The following is an 18,000-nucleotide window of genomic DNA, read 5'->3' on the forward strand; positions in this document are numbered from 1 at the left end:
TAGAGGGAAGGCCTCCATCACCACCCACCGCCAACTCTTGGGCTACTCTTTTTACCAACGAATAGTGGATTGACCCGCACATTATAATGCACCCACGGCTGAAAGGGTGAGCATGTTCGGTGCGACCGCGATTCGAACCCACGACTCTCGGATTACGAGTCGAACGCCTTAATACGCTTGGCCATACCGGGCACTAGTGCATTTTAATAAAATACAAAATATAGGCTTAAGGTTTATTGACAACCGACTAGAAGAAAGAAGTTTGGGTAAGTAGTTTATGTCTTATTTTGAAGTTTATTTTTTATACTTTATTTTCTAATGGATTTAATAATATATATGTATTTTAATATCTATGTTTGTTTCAATTTAATGCATTTAACTTATATTGTTAAATGTGTATTGTAAAAGTTCCTCCTGTACTCTAAATTCGTAGAAGATTCTCTGGTGCAAAAAATCAATAATATATGTTTTACACCGTTGCCAACTGAACTTTCGAGAATCTTGCCTTAAATATTATAAAAGATAACAAACGCAACGCGTTTAATATTATTGGTTTGCTATTGTTTAAATACTATAAGCCTTGGAAGCTATAACTGAGATTAATGCTTATTAATCGGGAAAGTGCAGATACTTGACTAGGAAAGTTTATAGATTTTGAACATGTACAAACTGTTTAACTTCAGTAGATTGACTTCGTAGTTAACATTTCTGTGAAGACTTAATGTATCATCGTTTGTGAAAAACTCGCGTCTGAAAAGCGAGAGATAGCTTACCCGGTAAATAAATTGTATCGATCGAATTAATTCATTCAACAAGCATAGATATTAAAAGAAATGTACACAGTAAATCTGTTACAACTTGTATTACAAACATCAGACTTTTAAAGTAAATCGATAAACGTCAATATGAGACATAATATAATTTTATGGGTTAAAATCACCAGGAGAGAAAAAAAAAAAAAAAAAATATGTGAACTTTTCTTGTTCACATGAACTAGTACGAGTCAATTGCCCTAACCACTTGGCCATGTTGGGCCTAAATAATCATTAAATATTAAATCAATAAACGAAGAAAATAATAACTTATACTAAACAGTCTTGTACATCCAACAAGATTTAATTATAATTTTCCACTAGTTTGAGAATATATATAATACCTACAATAATAAGATGACTGATAAAAATAACATTCGAAGAGACTTTGTATGAGGCAGAGAGAAGATAGTCTTCCGTTCAGGGTCGAACTTTAGATCTGGGGAGAGTTAGATGCTTTCGGAGACCTCTTCCTATCTCTTAAAATTAGGGATTCGATTTCCTTCGGTGAGCTCAGCAGATAGCCCGATGTGGCTTTGCTATAAGAAAAACACACACTTTCTCCCTCCAGCACAGTGTTAAAGTGTGCAAAGTACACCATCATGTCCACTAAATTCTATATGAATTACATGCGAGTGGTGTGCACCTATTAATGTCTTTAGTTTCAACAACCATTTTCATAGCTATGTACATTCATATACCACGTATAACATCGCGACATATTCATCTTCTAATTTATGACAAGAACATTAGACATAAAAACCCTAACCAATGCTTTTATTATAAATTAGTTAAATGATATATTTATTTAAAGGCATATTTTCATCATGTATGATATAGCGAAATAGTGACGTCAGTAGCTCATTCGCCTTCAGATATTATGAAACACTATTATTTGAGCACTGTAAGAACCTATCGTTTATAATCTGTATAACTGTGTATTTATGTAGGAAATATGAGCTACTGGTACTTGGTACTTTGTATGCTGCAGCGAGTAATGATTGTAATTGTTTTTTATTATGTTTGGCGAGATGTTTATCCATGCTGAACTGGCATATTCGATTATATTATTGGTCATATATACAGTTTGTGTATCTTAATAATGTTAATTTGCTGAGGTACTTGAGTTGTTACCTGACTGGCTTTTGACTTTGAGCGTGTCCACATTGTAGTTCGGATCTGGTTAATATTGGTTTTCCAATTTATGTTAGGCCCGGCATGTATAATATAAAAATAAAGCTGAGTCTGAAGGAGTGTCGTGTCGGTTTAGAAATTTGTTTCGAATAGCATCTTGTTCATGAAAACAGTTATTTTCAGACTGTTTCCAGTGGCCATACGGCAATATGTCGGAGGTTTACAAAATGTGTTAATTGTTTCTACTTAGTTCTCTACAACAGCGAAATTAGCAGAAAATATACCTAGGCTGGATACTGAAAGGTTCAAAGTTCGGACATCTGTCCTCACTTAACACTTCTAGTTAGCTGGTTAAAAGCAGCCCATGTATACACAATGGGCGCTGCCCTCCCTCTGACGTGTACCTCTAATTTAAAGATAGCTATGCCTGAACCTCAGAAGTCTTTGACCTTGTTGTTCAGCCCATGTAGTGCTTTAAAAATTGAGAACATGAGTGTGTATTTCAGAAATACGAGAAATTTCCAACTAAATAAGAAAACGAAAGATGATAAAGTGACAGGCTAGAATAGATTTTGAAAAACAAATAAAAAACTTGCGGTATTGATTCTGTCACAGTACTATATGATTGTTTTTGTAGCGGTTATTACACGACGTAGATAATGAAATGTTGCTATTGTACTTTTCACATTCATTTTTCAATTAACAGTTCATTTTATATCACTGCTTTAGGCGAAACGTCAAAGACATGCGTGAAAGTAGGTGTCAGGTTTCATCTGAAATATGAAGGCTAAAACGTATTTCGAATAAAAAAAAAACAGCGAAGTGCAATTTTTTAGTTTACATTCTTACTGGTAATAGGTGTAGCATTACATCACAACAAGACCCAGCCAATCGTACAGTAACATGGGAACCGAACTCACAAGAGTTTGTTTGTTTGTTTGTTTTTAACTTGGCGCAAAGCTACACGAGGGCTATCTGCGCTAGCCGTCCCTAGCTTTGCAGTGTAAGACTAGAGGGATTGTTTGTTTGTTTTTGGATTTCGCACAAAGCTACTCGAGGGCTATCTGTGCTAGCCGTCCCTAATTTAGCAGTGTAAGACTAGAGGGAAGGCAGCTAGTCATCACCACCCACCGCCAACTCTTGGGCTACTATTTTACCAACGAATAGTGGGATTGACCGTAACATTATAACGCCCCCACGGCTGCAAGGGCGAGCATGTTTGGCGCGACGGGGATGCGAACCCGCGACCCTCGGATTACGAGTCGAACGCCTTAACACGCTTGGCCATACCGAGCCTCTTCTTACAATAGTATTCGTACACACATGTAAGTCAGGTGTACTACAAGTATACAACAAAAACTAGAATATTTTAAAAGGATCTTCAAGGTATAAGTAATATCAATATCTAATAGGCACATCCACAATATTCATAATGTGACGAATTACAGCAAATGGCAGTTGAACGAGTGTTTATAATAGAGTATATATAGACAATCTGCTTTATGCCCACTACGGAGATCAAGCCCTGAAATTTCAGTGCCATAACCCTCAATTTTATTGCTCAGCAATCCTTCAGGGGCGTTTCACACAATACTTAACTATATCAGTCTTTAGACTGTAGGTCATACCCAAGTCAAAACATTCTGATTCTTTATGCTAAAGTTATACTTCAGAGTATGTGTTTCTATAATAAAATGAACTATAGTAATTTATTAAAGTGGCCCGGCATAGCCAAGCGTGTTATGGCGTTCGACTCGTAATCCGATGGTTGCGGGTTCAAATCCCGCTCGCGTCAAACATGCCTGCTCTTTCACCCGTGGGAGCGTTATAAGTTACGGTCAATCCCACTATTCGTTGGTAAAAGAGTAGCCCAGGAGTCGGCGGTGAGTGGTGATGACTAGCTGCCTTCCCACTGCTAAATTAGTGACGGCTAGCGCAGGTAGCCCTCGAATAGCTTTGCGCGAAATAAAAAAAAAATATTAGATAAAACAAACGGATTTTACTGCGTTTTGATATTTTTTTCCAATTATCATGATTTAAAAGTTCCAACTAAAAGCAAACAAACGCCGTTTTTATTCTACAGACAAAACCTGTTTCGTAAAATACGGGGCCCGGCATGGCCTAGCGCGTAAGGCGTGCGACTCGTAATCCGAGGATCTCGGGTTCGCGCCCGCGTCGCGCTAAACATGCTCGCCCTCCCAGCCGTGGGGGTGTATAATGTGACGGTCAATCCCACTATTCGTTGGTAAAAGAGTAGCCCAAGAGTTGGCGGTGGGTGGTGATGACTAGCTGCCTTCCCTCTAGTCTTACACTACTAAATTAGGGACGGCTAGCACAGATAGCCCTCGAGTAGCTTTGTGAGAAATTCCCAAACAAACAAACAAACAAATTCGTAAAATACTGTTAAACATTGAATAATTTAGTTTGTTTAATATTGTAGTAAAATACACTCAGTGTGTAGAGTAATGAATCAAAGTAATAAAAATAAGTTCAGACTGGATTTTTCAAAACGACAAACCAGGTTTGATGTCGACTTAGCGGTAAACCTGAAGGACTGATTATAATGTTAAAAATCGCGTTTCATTAGCAACGGACGGTAGAGCACATATAGCCCTTCGCGCATCTTTGCGCTCAAAAACAAACAAAGCACGGGGAATCCTCAATAGTCGCGGCATTTGAAATTGTTGTACATATAAGTGAAGTAAATTAAACTGAGACTTTTTTCTTTTTATTGAATATGTTTCATGCGCCAGCAATACCAAGCTTGAGCCCCCCTAGTGGCACAGCAATATGCTTGTGGACTCCAACCGCTAGAAACCGGGTTTCGATACCCCTAGTGGGCAGTGCACAGATAGTTTATTGTGTAGCTTTGTGCTTAATTCCAAACAAACGAACAAACCACGAGTATACCCGATTCGATTTTTATTACTCACCAGGAGGCCCGGAATGGCCAGGTGGGTTAAGGCGTTCGACTCGTAATCTGAGGGTCGCGGATTCGAATCCCCGTCGTACCAAAATGCTCGCCCTTTCATTAGTGGGGGCATTATAATGTGACGGTAAATCCCACTATTCGTTGGTAAAAGAGTAGGCCAAGAGTTGGCGGTGGGTGGTGATGACTAGCTGCCTTCCCTCTAGTGTTACACTGCTAAATTAGGGACGGCTAGCGCAAATAACCCTCGAGTAGCTTTGCGCGAAATTCAAAAACAAAACAAATAATACTCGTCAGCAGGGGCGTAGATTTTTTACACCTGATGGGGGGATGATTTTGCATTTTGCAACCACTTATGTGGACTGTTCAATTTGCAAATTGTTAATCTCTGATTACTGAACCTGAAAGCTGTAAACATGCAATCACAGAGTAGTCTTGTTGCCACGATACTTGCATGTATACTTAGGCCTACTGACTGATACTTACGAACTATCGCTTAGATCGAAAAGCTTAGAAGCACACCTATATTAAAGATGTACATTTCGGCTACTAAAAAAGCCTACATCTAGGTCTAATTATGTAATTCGATTGGTAAGAACACGAGAATCACAAGAACAAACACACAATTTGTAGGCCTGTGATGCAATAAAACAATTCAACAGACCAAACTGTAGGGGGGATGATTGTATGCACATACCCCCACCTAAAATGAAGGGGGGATGTATACCACCCATTCCCCCAGGATTTACGCCCCTGCTCGTCAGAATCTTCACCAGCTTAATCTCAGACTGAAATTACTTAAGCAGGTTTAAAATAAACTAATTAATGAAACCTTGGGCGTAGTCAGAAAGTTTTTGACTTTCAGACTCGAAAACTGCAATTAGATTTCAAATTGATCAAAAGGTAACGGAGGTATGAGCTAAAAGTTTGTACTTGATAAACTTGGAGCCGTTTTATAAACCTCTTTGCCCACGACTAATAAAATTTTCCAGTTTCAAGTGCATTACGAACTTAGGATGTAGTAACTACTCAGGTATTTCATAAGTTATTCGAGTTATAGAAGTAAGTATATAGTTACTTTTGTTCAACATTTACAGACTATAAAACGTTTTATCTGGGCTGTACGTAATTTATTTTTGAAATATGAATTTGATTGAAATGTGTTCAGTATTAAGCGACCTAAAGAGAAGTATCATCAATTGTGTACTTTAGTCATGACGTTTATTTAGTACTCAAAGTATTAGTTTTATCTTTCCTGAAACCCTATACATAAATGTGAGGGTTTTGGGAGGGTATACATTACGTTGCTGAAGTAGGTCACTTGACAGGGAGTGAAAGCGAATAGCAATGAGGTCAGCTTTGTATTACGGCACAACACGCCTCTGAGCAGGAAAAAGGAAGTAGTTTCGTATCGGAACCGATAGAGGGCGTGTGAAGAGAGCGAACGGAAGATTCGACAAAAACTCGTGCATTTAGCGTTCGTTCGCACATCAAAGGAAAGCACGGTGCTTCCAATGCTGTACGCGACGTATACAGGTTTTACCCCTTGCTTATTGACCTGCTAAGTCTACAATTTATCAACGAATATTCAGGTTACAGCTTTCACTTAACGTTCTCATTTCCGAAAAGCTAGAGTAAGTACGCTGTTCCAGAGTACTGCTCCAACTGGGAAAGCGTATACATAGCAACTTTCGTTGTCGTATTATATCTGGATTAACTAAGCTACCCAGAACAATGTCATTGCATAGATATATATATAATAAATATTGTGAGGATTTTTGACCAGTCACCTGGTTTGATTGTGAGAGAACGTTGTAATTGCATGTAAAAGTACATAGCTCAAGTAAAGTTCGACTTTATTCAGTGAAAAAACAAAACAACAAACAAACGTACAACATGCTGGAAGACATGACACCGGAAGATTATTCCAAGCCCAAGCATCACGGAACCTTCAAAAAGTCCATCCTGAAACGATACCGTAAGCATGTTTATATTTTAATGCCAGATAATTTTCCTCGTTGTTAGTTTATCAAGTTTCAACAGTATGGTGTATATATGTTGTTAGTTTATCAAGTATCAACAGTATGGTGTATATATGTTGTTAGTTTATCAAGTATCAACAGTATGGTGTATATTTGTTAGTTTATCAAGTATCAACAGTATGGTGTATATATGTTGTTAGTTTATCAAGTATCAACAGTATGGTGTATATTTGTTAGTTTATCAAGTGTCAACAGTATGGTGTATATTTGTTAGTTTTAGTGTTAACAGTATGGTGTATAGTTTATCAAGTGTCAACAGTATGGTGTATATTTGTTAGTTTATCAAGTGTCAACAGTATGGTGTATATTTGTTAGTTTATCAAGTGTCAACAGTATGGTGTATATTTGTTAGTTTATCAAGTGTTAACAGTATGGTGTATATTTATTAGTTTATCAAGTGTCAACAGTGTGGTGTATATTTATTAATTGTTTTTCTTACTCTGTTTGATGACAATGACCATTAGTGCGTCAGTTCTTCTGGACAATACTTCCAACGTGTTGGAGAACACAATCTTTTAAAAGTAAAATACATGTGTTGCTGTTATTGAGAGCGTGATTTTTATTTACTTATGTTTCGCTGCCTTCATGTTTAGCTGAACGAGCAAGCTATAATTAATAACACTTATGAAACATTTTAATATTAAAGCAAACATAGCGAGTTAGCGGTTAGGCGTAATTAAAAATTGAAATAGAATTTGAAGTTAGAGGATACTTGTACGATGTGCTTATTTACGCATCCAATTAATTAGCCAATTAGAATATGTATTATAGTACTTACGATTGATAAAATAATTATTTCACTGAATGTGTTAAATTATTACTTGGTTACTCTAAAGAAACATAAATCACAGCGTTTGAGAAATTTAAAGTTTGTAGCACGTAACCTTTACAATGTCTATCAAACGAATCGTAACGAACACGTTTTATAGAGACTGGTTATTAGTTTCGAAATATAAGATTAACTTTACACGTATAACTAATTATATTTAATTATCAGTTATACTAAAGATCAAAGATTATAGCTTTTTTCACACATTCCACGAATCGTTTTGTTTATATCTGATACCATTTCGGTGTTGCGTTTGGCAGTCTGTTGCAGCAATTTGACGTTCCGGTTTCTTTAACAAAATACAAAAAACACCGACGCGCTCCTCTTGGCGATCCGTGTAGTCCGTCGTTTTCTTGGTTTGATACAAAACACTTGATAAAACTGGTATTTCGTCGTTAGTACAAGTGATGTGTACTAAACGATGAATGAAAATGCAGGAAACGGGAGGAACTGCCTGGTTTGTACATTCTCAACAAGTTGACAGCAATGCCTCATCTTACTGTTTTTATGTATATATTGTTGAATAAGAATTAATATTTTGAATTGCTCTGGTAGTCACTACCGGAGATGTATTTGGTAAGCCTAAATACACAGAGAAGAAAAGATTGAAATTACTGATTATTAGATAGCCTGTAGCGTGTAAAACCCTTTTAAACGAAATTATACTTTCTAATTACATTCACATTATAGGGCTATTGTGGTTATAAAAGCGTTACTGTGCGGTATTAATTTTAAAATATTATTAGTAAAGTTGTCAGTATCACCATTATATTTGTTGCTAAAAATGTTTCGCGTATTAAATAATTTGTATTTGTAAATATGTACGATGGAAATATCCTAGTTTGTGTTTAACTTTAAAAAAATGTAACGCGAATTCTCCCAACATTGTCTTCCAAGTGAAAGAAGTGATTTTATTTGGTTATGATTGCAAAAGAATTTTTCTCTAAAGTGTTTGTTGGGTTCAGGTTGTAGGTGATAATATGCAATCACGTATAAATTGTATTTTTATCTGTATGGTCAAGTTCTGCTGTTGTTATTATCATGAACAAAGAGGCTTACACAACACTGACACATCATCAGTAAATAAGCCTATATGAAATTGCTATACCACCAGAAAAAAAAGTCTATATGAGACATGACGTATTTAAACTGTAATTAACTTCACCAAACAAATGGAATACATTTATGCAAAACAACAAGAGAGCAAAGAATTTCTTGAAATTTACGTTATCTATTAAAAGTATAAATACGCCTTTCTCAAGATGTATAAACATTTATGTATGGTTCATATTTATTTCCAAATGTTGATGCTGTTTTTACTTGATTATTATGTATTGGTTTTCATCACGTGTTTTGTTTGCTTCTCTGAATGTATTTTAGTTAGAAATTAAACAGTTTGTTGGTGTATTTTAACAGTTTGCTGGTGTATTTTAACAGTTTGTTGGTGTATTTTAACAGTTTGTTGGTGTATTTTAACAGTTTGCTGGTGTATTTTATTACAAAATGGTTTTCTTTTCATGCGCGGATAAAATTTTCCAAATATTGCAAGTGGTTATAGCTAGCCATATGGACGGTGTAACAAATAAACTTAAATAATGTAATCGATATTTGAAGTTCCATATATATAAAAGATATTTTTCCATGGATGAGCAAAAGTTATCGAAGTATTATGTAGTATACTGATATATTACCTTCTGTTGTGGGATCTCTCTTTCCCGGTCATTAGCTCAGTGGTTCAAGGCCACATGTTGGTTTTTCCCCCGTGTCTCCTTGTTCCACCATACGGGATGCGTGCCATAACAAAGGAGCAAGGCACGCGTCAATTCTTTTAACAACCGACATGATATACACATTTTTAACAGAGAGACTTCGCTTTTATCGGATATGATCACTTATACATTAACTAGGTAATGTCGTTCATGCTCGTTTATCACGTAGTTGTAGCGATTTTTTTTTTATTTTTGAGGCAACAATCTGCATTGCTTTGTAGATACCAAACAGTTGATACGCAGTTTCATATAATTCTGGTAACTTGTATAATAATTACTTGACATAATTGATATTACAAAATATAAGCCATCCCACGAATAGAACTGCTGTCGTATAAACTAAAACTGTGTCGCATAAAAGCAGGTTCCAGCGTTAAGCTAGTGAACTTAAGTCACGATACGTTAGCAGTTTTAGGATATTGTGTTATTGTAAAACGATTATGATTGGAACAAATGAATAACCAGCTTTGTTGAAAGCTAAAAATAGCAAACATTCTCATAAACCTGTGATGCAAAATAAATGCGTGCGATATAAACGTTGTTTATATTATTGAAAATATTATGGTAACCACACCACGTCTGCAATATTCAATACTCATGATATTTTCAGGTTGACAACCTGAAGATGACCTAAGAAGGTCAAAACGTTGTTCTGTACTTTATTTTAATTAAACTCTTAATACCTTTACCAGACGTCTTGAGAATACATTTTTGTTTCAAGTGGGTTTCTCGTCATCACGAATATGAAAAGGTACTGACAAGGCCTTTCGTACAATACACGGGTTCATCAGGCCAAATTGCATTCAATAGACATAGTAGTGATATTGGCGCTACTTAAACTAGCAGTTTTGATGGACAACGATTATTATTGTGTGAATTAGATTAGGTAAGGTGAATTTCGATTATTAGTATTATTTTAAAACCAGTTTCTAATGCAGGGATTAGTAAAACGATATCATTTATTTATATTTAACACCGATTGTTTATTTATTATTATTTAAATTGCCTAATTATAATTCACAAAGACTGGTTAATTACCAAGATAGTCGGTTAAAGATTTCTCGTGTTCGTGGGTGATAGTTTTTCGGGCTCAAAATATCTAAAGGTTTTTTGTTTGTTTTTTTATAGTATCTCCAGTCGGTGATCACACTCTGTTACCGTTATGTATGTTTCAGCGTTAAAAAACTGTGTTACTAACTTACTTTATGTGCAATAAACATCAGTTTTGAAAGATACTGTAAATATCAGTTTGATCGACTTCTTAATGTTTCGTTAATTTATAAACCTACTTATTAATTTATTATGAAAGTACCTGTGCCTATCAGTTCGTGTAGTGGATCCGATTAACATATTTATAATTCGGGTGAGAAACATGTCTATTTGGGTTTGAAACCTGCGACTCCTAGCGAGATTGTAAGAGCATCAGCCACACAACACTATAAGGTGGGGTCTTGCTCAGTTTGCATCTCTCCGAAATAGAATCGCTACTGTTTTTGTGTAAATAAATTACATTATCGATGCTAGTATATTATTTTATCATATGTTATTTATTTTAGTTCAAAAACAACACATACATATATATCTTTCAGAAAAAAACTTAATACTGATAGAATTAAGTAAACTAAAACAAAATAAGTAAGGACTGCTTTAAAAATAACAAGTCCAAACCTCTGACTAGTTATTAGTTTATTATAACCAAAACATGCCGAAACAAAAATAAAATTAAAAAAAAAAACATTAAAATCGCTGCATTAAATAAAAGGATCGCAGGTTACAAGCTATAATGTGGGATATAAAATGTATCCTAGTTTATGGAGGTTACTGAAAAAGTAGGACCCACATTGCTGTGGGGATACACCGTCTATCAGTTTTAGCCTCCATTCGCCAGTCTCAAATAATAAAATAAAGGAATAACAATATAAATTAAAATTAAGATATAGAAATTAGGAGAATGAGATGTGGATGCTCAAGCCTACGACGTCCCACATCTATATCACCCTTCACTGCCTGCAGAAAGTTGTGGGAAGGTGACTGTTCTCCAAAATAAAAAAAAAAACAAGTATACAAAAAATAAGGTACTACCATTGAAGGTTAGTACCTCCTCAAGGTAGCATTCCAGGCCCCATTATAGTAAGAAGGAACTAAGTGGTAGCCCACTTATCTAAATTAAGTAGCATAACTCCCAACCACCACCCATTTGGTTTGTGATACATTTATATTTTCTCCAAGTGAATAGGCTCTGGAAAAACTGGACAATTTCAATGTAGAACTGTTTCATGTAGAGTTGAAATTGAGTAACCGCATTTGAAGCATAGTGCTTATATTGTCATACCTTGCATGAAGTTAATGTGCGCATACATTTTAGGAGTAGTTCCTGTTCTGAAGTACTTCTAAAATGTATTTCCTGTAAGCAAGCTACCCAACTTCATTTCATCTGGAAATAAAAAGTATTTCGAGTCTTGTGAAAGAAATATTTCAAACGACTGACATTATATATTTAAAACGGCTGGAAAAGGTGGAGCAGGCACTAATAGAGGAGCGAACAACGTTTCGAGTTGACGATGACCGAAGAAGGTCGAAACGTTGTTCGCTCCTCTATTAGTGCCTGCTCCACCTTTTCTAGCCGTTTTAAATATATATTTTTCTCTACAAGTGGGTTTTCTCGTCATCACGGAAACAACTGACATACTTTGCTTATTACTGTGTATACATAATCACGCGCGTGCGCAAATATATATTTCCTTTACGAGTAACGAAAGGTTTTATTTGTTTATCAGTTTTATGTTTTTCTTTGACAGCTAGTGTGATGTTAGAAAACAGATGCACGTATTATTTTCATAAAATATCCCTGTTAAAAATCATACTACAACTGAATTCTAATTCTAATCAGGGTGTGCGCTAACAATATTTTTCAAGGTAAGTTACAAAATCATCATAAGTAAAACATTTTTAAAACATTTTTTCAAATTACATATTGTTGGACCTTCCCTCCTTAATAGAATCGCTATTTTTGCATTTTCAGTATATATGAAAACATTAACTAACCCAGGTAAAATTCTGTCACAAGTCATTCTGACTTAGGATAAGCCTTTAAATAAAAAGGTGAATTTTTTTAGTATTCCTGTCTTTATTTACTGATATTATTAGTTTCTAACGCAGTCCTATAAACGTTGTTATAGCTGTTACTTGGAAATCATGTTTTATATAAAAGGTTTGCAAAATATACACAACTTGGGGGATTGTGACTGTTTTTTTGTTTTGTTTGTAGTTAAGCACAAACCTACAGTTTTTTGGGGTTTTTTTTGTATGTGCTATGTCGACTATAAATATCAAAACACGTGATCATATATAGAATATTCAGATAACAAAAATCTGAATATTTTATATTTCTCTTAAAAGTTTAAGTGTGCGGGTTATTAGTAGAACATTCACAAATGTTTTATGGACTATTTGAATTTTTCTATATTCATTTCACATGCTTACGTGGTCGTGTAAAATTTGTGAATGAATTATTGAAGCATTAATTTCATTATAAAATGCCGAAGAGTAACGCGCATAATTAACACAATTACAATGCCCTATTTTTCTGGAAGCAAGTGGCGAAAGAACTCTTAAATACTGATATTTGGGATCTGAAAAAGGCAAAGGCTTAAATTTGTATTGGATTTCCTTAGTTTTGCAATTCATGTTAGTTTTTGTTTTATTTCCTTTTACTACCCATATTCCACTCCACAGGTTCGTTAATATTTAGAGAACGACTACACTGTCTTACCTTTCACAAGTCACGTAGCAATCTTGAACTGTCTTACCTATCCTTTAGTAACCCGAGACTGCCTACCTTAATATAAATTTGCATACCCCTACCCTCAATGTTATGAAGGTTATTTTATTGAAATGATAAATCATATTTAATATCATAGTTCTTGAAACATTTTCTCAAACAACCCCTTCTCCAGGACGAGTACAGTTTTAAGGTTACTAACAAGTCATGAAGTCCATTCTCGGTTCATTCGAGCGTAAATAAGAAAAAGATGAAAACTCATAAATTCAAACCAACTATGTTTTCATTGGAACTCAGTACGTCATAAACTAAGCCCAGTTATGCACATGCACTTCTAACTACTACTACCGAGTTTGCGTTTCTAGACCTCAACGTTATAAAGGTGTAACAATATTTCATCACCTTATATCCTAGAAACTGACTTAGTCAGTGTTTTCTTGTTAACCAAAAGATAAGAAACGCACGCAATTGTGTACACATGTCACACATCTGTTGCTAAACTCACATTGTTACGTGCTTTAACAAACACGTGTGACTGTACGTGTGTAGGGCAAATGTTTGATCTATTATAGACTGTCGTAATAACGTTTAGCCATTCACCCTCGCCTTCATGTTCCTTGAAATTTTGTAATGGATATAATGTGTATTTGAATGATCACTTTCTTATCGCTGTTTTAATGTTTAAAATGTTTTATTTATACTTGTTTAACTAAAAATCAATATATTCATAGCGCATGGTAATAATATATTTTATCGACAATTATTTAGTTTGTTAATGAGTGAAAGGAAGACTGCTTTGTTATTATTTTAATATTTTTTTTCGACTTCCGGTTCGCGGCCTTCACCGCCATATCGATCGCGAGCCAAATTTAGCGGGTTATATATACAGTTTCCTCTCCACATGCCTTTCCTTAAAGTGCGAGATCGATAAAACTCTTGAGTCAATGACACCGCCTGTTTGCTACTCTTTTTCGGCTTGTTTGCTCGTACTTTCAGCCATCTGAGAGACTTAGAATCACAAACACAACATCAGTTGCTGTAACTTAAACTTCTTTACATCTCTCTGGTATTTGTCAGTAATGACTTTCTGCAAATATATTACACATAACTTAAAATAACACATTACAGGGAAAGATTATACATTATTACAACAAGCATTAGATATCGGGTTGAATGTAATTAACAGAATTTTAAAAGTAGATAAAGTAAAAATTAAAAAGCTTTATGAAAAAGCTATGCTCTTCCCCCTCCAGTAATTATATATTGTTAAACTGATAATTTTAACCAAAATTTGTTCTCTGCAGAAGTGTATATACTTCCCACAGTTCTGTAAAAATAGAAAGCACAGATTATATAAATTAAAGATTTGAATTATTTTTCGATATGCAATCAGATCAAGAAACACGAACGTTTAAATTCAATACACATCGTCCAAGACGAAAATACAAGACTTATTGGTCTTTAGTAAAGGTAAGATGACCACCGGTAAAATAATGAGGGACTTCCATTTTTATTGTAATTACTTCACTTTATTTCACAACTATATCTTTGAATTTCTTAGTGGGATAAAACTGCTTCAGTTGAAAAGTGATTAGAAATTAATTATAACATTTTGTTAAAGACTTCAACCAACTAACTGTATTACATTGTATCCAGGCAAATTAGTGTTACGCACTAGTGAATTTAAATTGTGAAATCAACGTTCACTTCTCACTAAAAGTATCGTACTTACTTAACGAAAAATAATGTTACAAGCAGCATTCTGTTTGAAGTACCACTAATCATATCTATAGAAAATAAACGCGAATGTACGTTTAAGTTGTTGTTTTTGATATACTGTCTAAATAAAAACTCCCTTAAGACTGTATCATGTCACTTCTCTTAAATCCTGTAGAGCGTGGGTAATTCCAGATAAACAGTAATTTAACTTTTAATAGAGAAATTTATTGTAGCTGAAGGGCATCTCGGCGACGCGTTTAAGTAAACTTCCTGGTCTGAGTTTAGATGGAAACTGACTCACTACTTGTGACTTCCTGACAAATAGCGGGGATGTCTCGTACATGGCACACTTGTACGGGATTTAGTTATTTTTTGTTGTAAAGCACACAATGAGCTATCTGTACTCTGCCTACAGCACATGTTGAAACCTAATTTTTGTCGTTAAAAGCCCTCATTTTCCGCTGAGCCATTGGGGGGCTAATAACAGATTAACTGTTGGTAACCGTGCTACCGTGTTTCTCCGAAAATAAGACGAAGCTTATATTAATTTTCACCCCAAAATATGACACTAGGGCTTATTTTCGGGGGATGTCTTATTTTGATATATTAAAAAAATGAAGTTACAAAGTAAAACTATTAAACTAACCATTTAAAATAAACTATTATTAAACTATTAAACTAACTGATTAATACTTAAACAAACTAATTAACTAACTATTAAACTAATTAATAAATTATTTTTTTTTATTTCGTTCCTCTTCCTGCCACTCTTAACTAGGGCTTATTTTAAGGGTAGGGCTTATATTAAAACTATCCCCAAAAATCACACTAGGTCTTATTTTATGGGTAGGTCTTATTATCGGAGAAACACGGTAGTTGTTTGTGCGTGTCTGTGTGACATATAAACTGTTCTATTTGGAAGCTCCAATATGAAAATGTTTAAAATAGGAATATAGATTCCTGTTTTGAATGTTTCTTTTTTTAATACAAACTTTCAAATCTACAGATGATGCCCACACACACACGAGATACACGTTAAGATTTGAACTCGTATTGTAAAAAAAATGTGAAGGACTATAACAAAACAAAATCAAGCAGACACAAGTGTATAAAGTACATACTATGCAGTAACTAACAGTAGCATTTAATGAATTTAGTGTAGAGATTTACTATATGAGATTTTAACATGATTTAGTAATAATTTACAGTTGAGGTAATTTTTATTTGAAGTTCTTAGTAAAACGTAGCAACTTGTTACGGAAATGATCGCTTGACAAATATCAACAGCCAAATGTGTACACGTGCACATAACACTGTGTGTAACGCATTTTGTGGAACACAAAATGATATTCTTTAGGAAATTTCTCTATACTTGATGTCAGTTTTGGTGTAGAGTATAATGAATCGGCCACCACAAATACTCAAGACCTACTTGTTTTTGTACTAATGTATAAACGTGTACCTGAAAAACAAAAACTGCAAGTGTCAATTTGCCTACGAAAATTGACATAGGTTGTGAAATTTAGTGAAAGACACTTTCTTTTTTCTAATGACTCGAGACTCATCATAATTTAGATATGCATCTACTCCAACAAATCATGAACTTAATGGAATGCGATTTAATAAAATGTTTGTTTTTTTAATTTTGCGCAAAGCTACACGAGGGCTAAATGTGCTAACCGTCCCTTCCTTATCAGGATAAGAAGGCAGCTAGTCATCACTACCCACTGCCAACTCTTGGGCTACTATTTTACCAACGAATAGTTGGATTGACCGAAATTTATAACGCCCCTACGGCTGAAAGGGCGAGCATATTTGGTGTGATGGGGATTAGAATCCACGACTCTCAGACTACAGGTCAAGCGCCCTAACCACCTGTCCATTTTACCGAAACATTGCTGCAAACATTACTGTTATTTCTGTATCCACACGTTTGACTATCTGAACACCACTACAGCAGGTATCAAAATCTGATTTTTAGCGTTATAAGGTCTTATGTTTGCCAGGGTCAGCGAGGAAGGGGGGGATAAATAGCTTGTTGTATTAGAATAATGTATACCCTCAATTGCTTGTGTTTTTCCAGTTTAAGCAGCCACTGTAAAGTATCCAAAATATCAAGAGTCAAAGCTGTTCTTTACATTTTTCGGCAATATTTAGAAATGAAATCCATGAGAATTTCTGTACCGGATCTTCCGGATCTCTTACATGAAGTATTTTAATCCTGTGGGTTATTGTCCCACACTTCCCAATAATTTAATTACAGTTGGAATACTAATCAATAACATTACTTTTGCTTGAATCTTCTTACAGTCGTCGTTTAGTGCCTTAATGTGAGAAGATAGTTTAAAAGAATTCTGCGATGCACATATAAACCCATAACACGACCAACTATAGCAACTGTCTTCGCGGCAACTTGTCTTTCCTTGTCGATCAATACGAATAGTGAAGCACTTGACATTTTAACTTGTCCTATTTTGTCTCTGCGTGCTCAATGTATCATGAGAAGAGAGTGAAATGAGGGAACTAGGATGTCTAGTACTAGTTCGTTGACGTAATTCGGTCAGTCTCGAGGAAAGCGTAGAACATGTGCCACCATTTTTAGAATGAAACATTTTCATTATTACGTAAAGCTCCTCTTAATGCACGTGATAAGATAATCATGTGGATCTCATATTTGGTTAATCTTCGTTATAGATGGTTCTTAAACATGTGACATGCATTTTACATTTTCATATTTAGTAGAAAGTTCGAAAATAAAAATTTATGATGGCAGCTACTTTTGTTACACCAGTTTTAACAGAAGAAAGTGTACATCTGATAAAACAGTTGAGCACGAGCTTCCAACATTTTCGATACATTGGATGCACATATTGAAAAACAGTCATACGCAAAGTAGTGAAAATTATAACGTCTCAGTGAAATGAAGGCACTACAGTTGAAATTTTTTATTCCTTCGTATATTTTGAACAGCATGACCAAACGAAA

The 18,000-nt window shown here is 34.9% G+C and overlaps 1 protein-coding gene across 1 annotated transcript in view; it reads left to right on the plus strand.

Moving 5' to 3' along the window:
- The first annotated feature begins 6,313 nt into the window (after positions 1–6,313).
- The window catches only part of LOC143236841 (uncharacterized), a 45,324-nt gene continuing 33,637 nt past the window's right edge, over positions 6,314–18,000 (plus strand). The window contains exon 1 of the mRNA XM_076475457.1: positions 6,314–6,853. Coding sequence (XP_076331572.1) covers positions 6,772–6,853 — 82 coding nt within the window. The 5' untranslated portion in view covers positions 6,314–6,771. The remainder of the gene's footprint in view (positions 6,854–18,000) is intronic.

This window comes from Tachypleus tridentatus, chromosome 13, assembly GCF_004210375.1.
Source record: "Tachypleus tridentatus isolate NWPU-2018 chromosome 13, ASM421037v1, whole genome shotgun sequence".
Classification (NCBI taxonomy): Eukaryota; Metazoa; Arthropoda; class Merostomata; order Xiphosura; family Limulidae; genus Tachypleus; species Tachypleus tridentatus.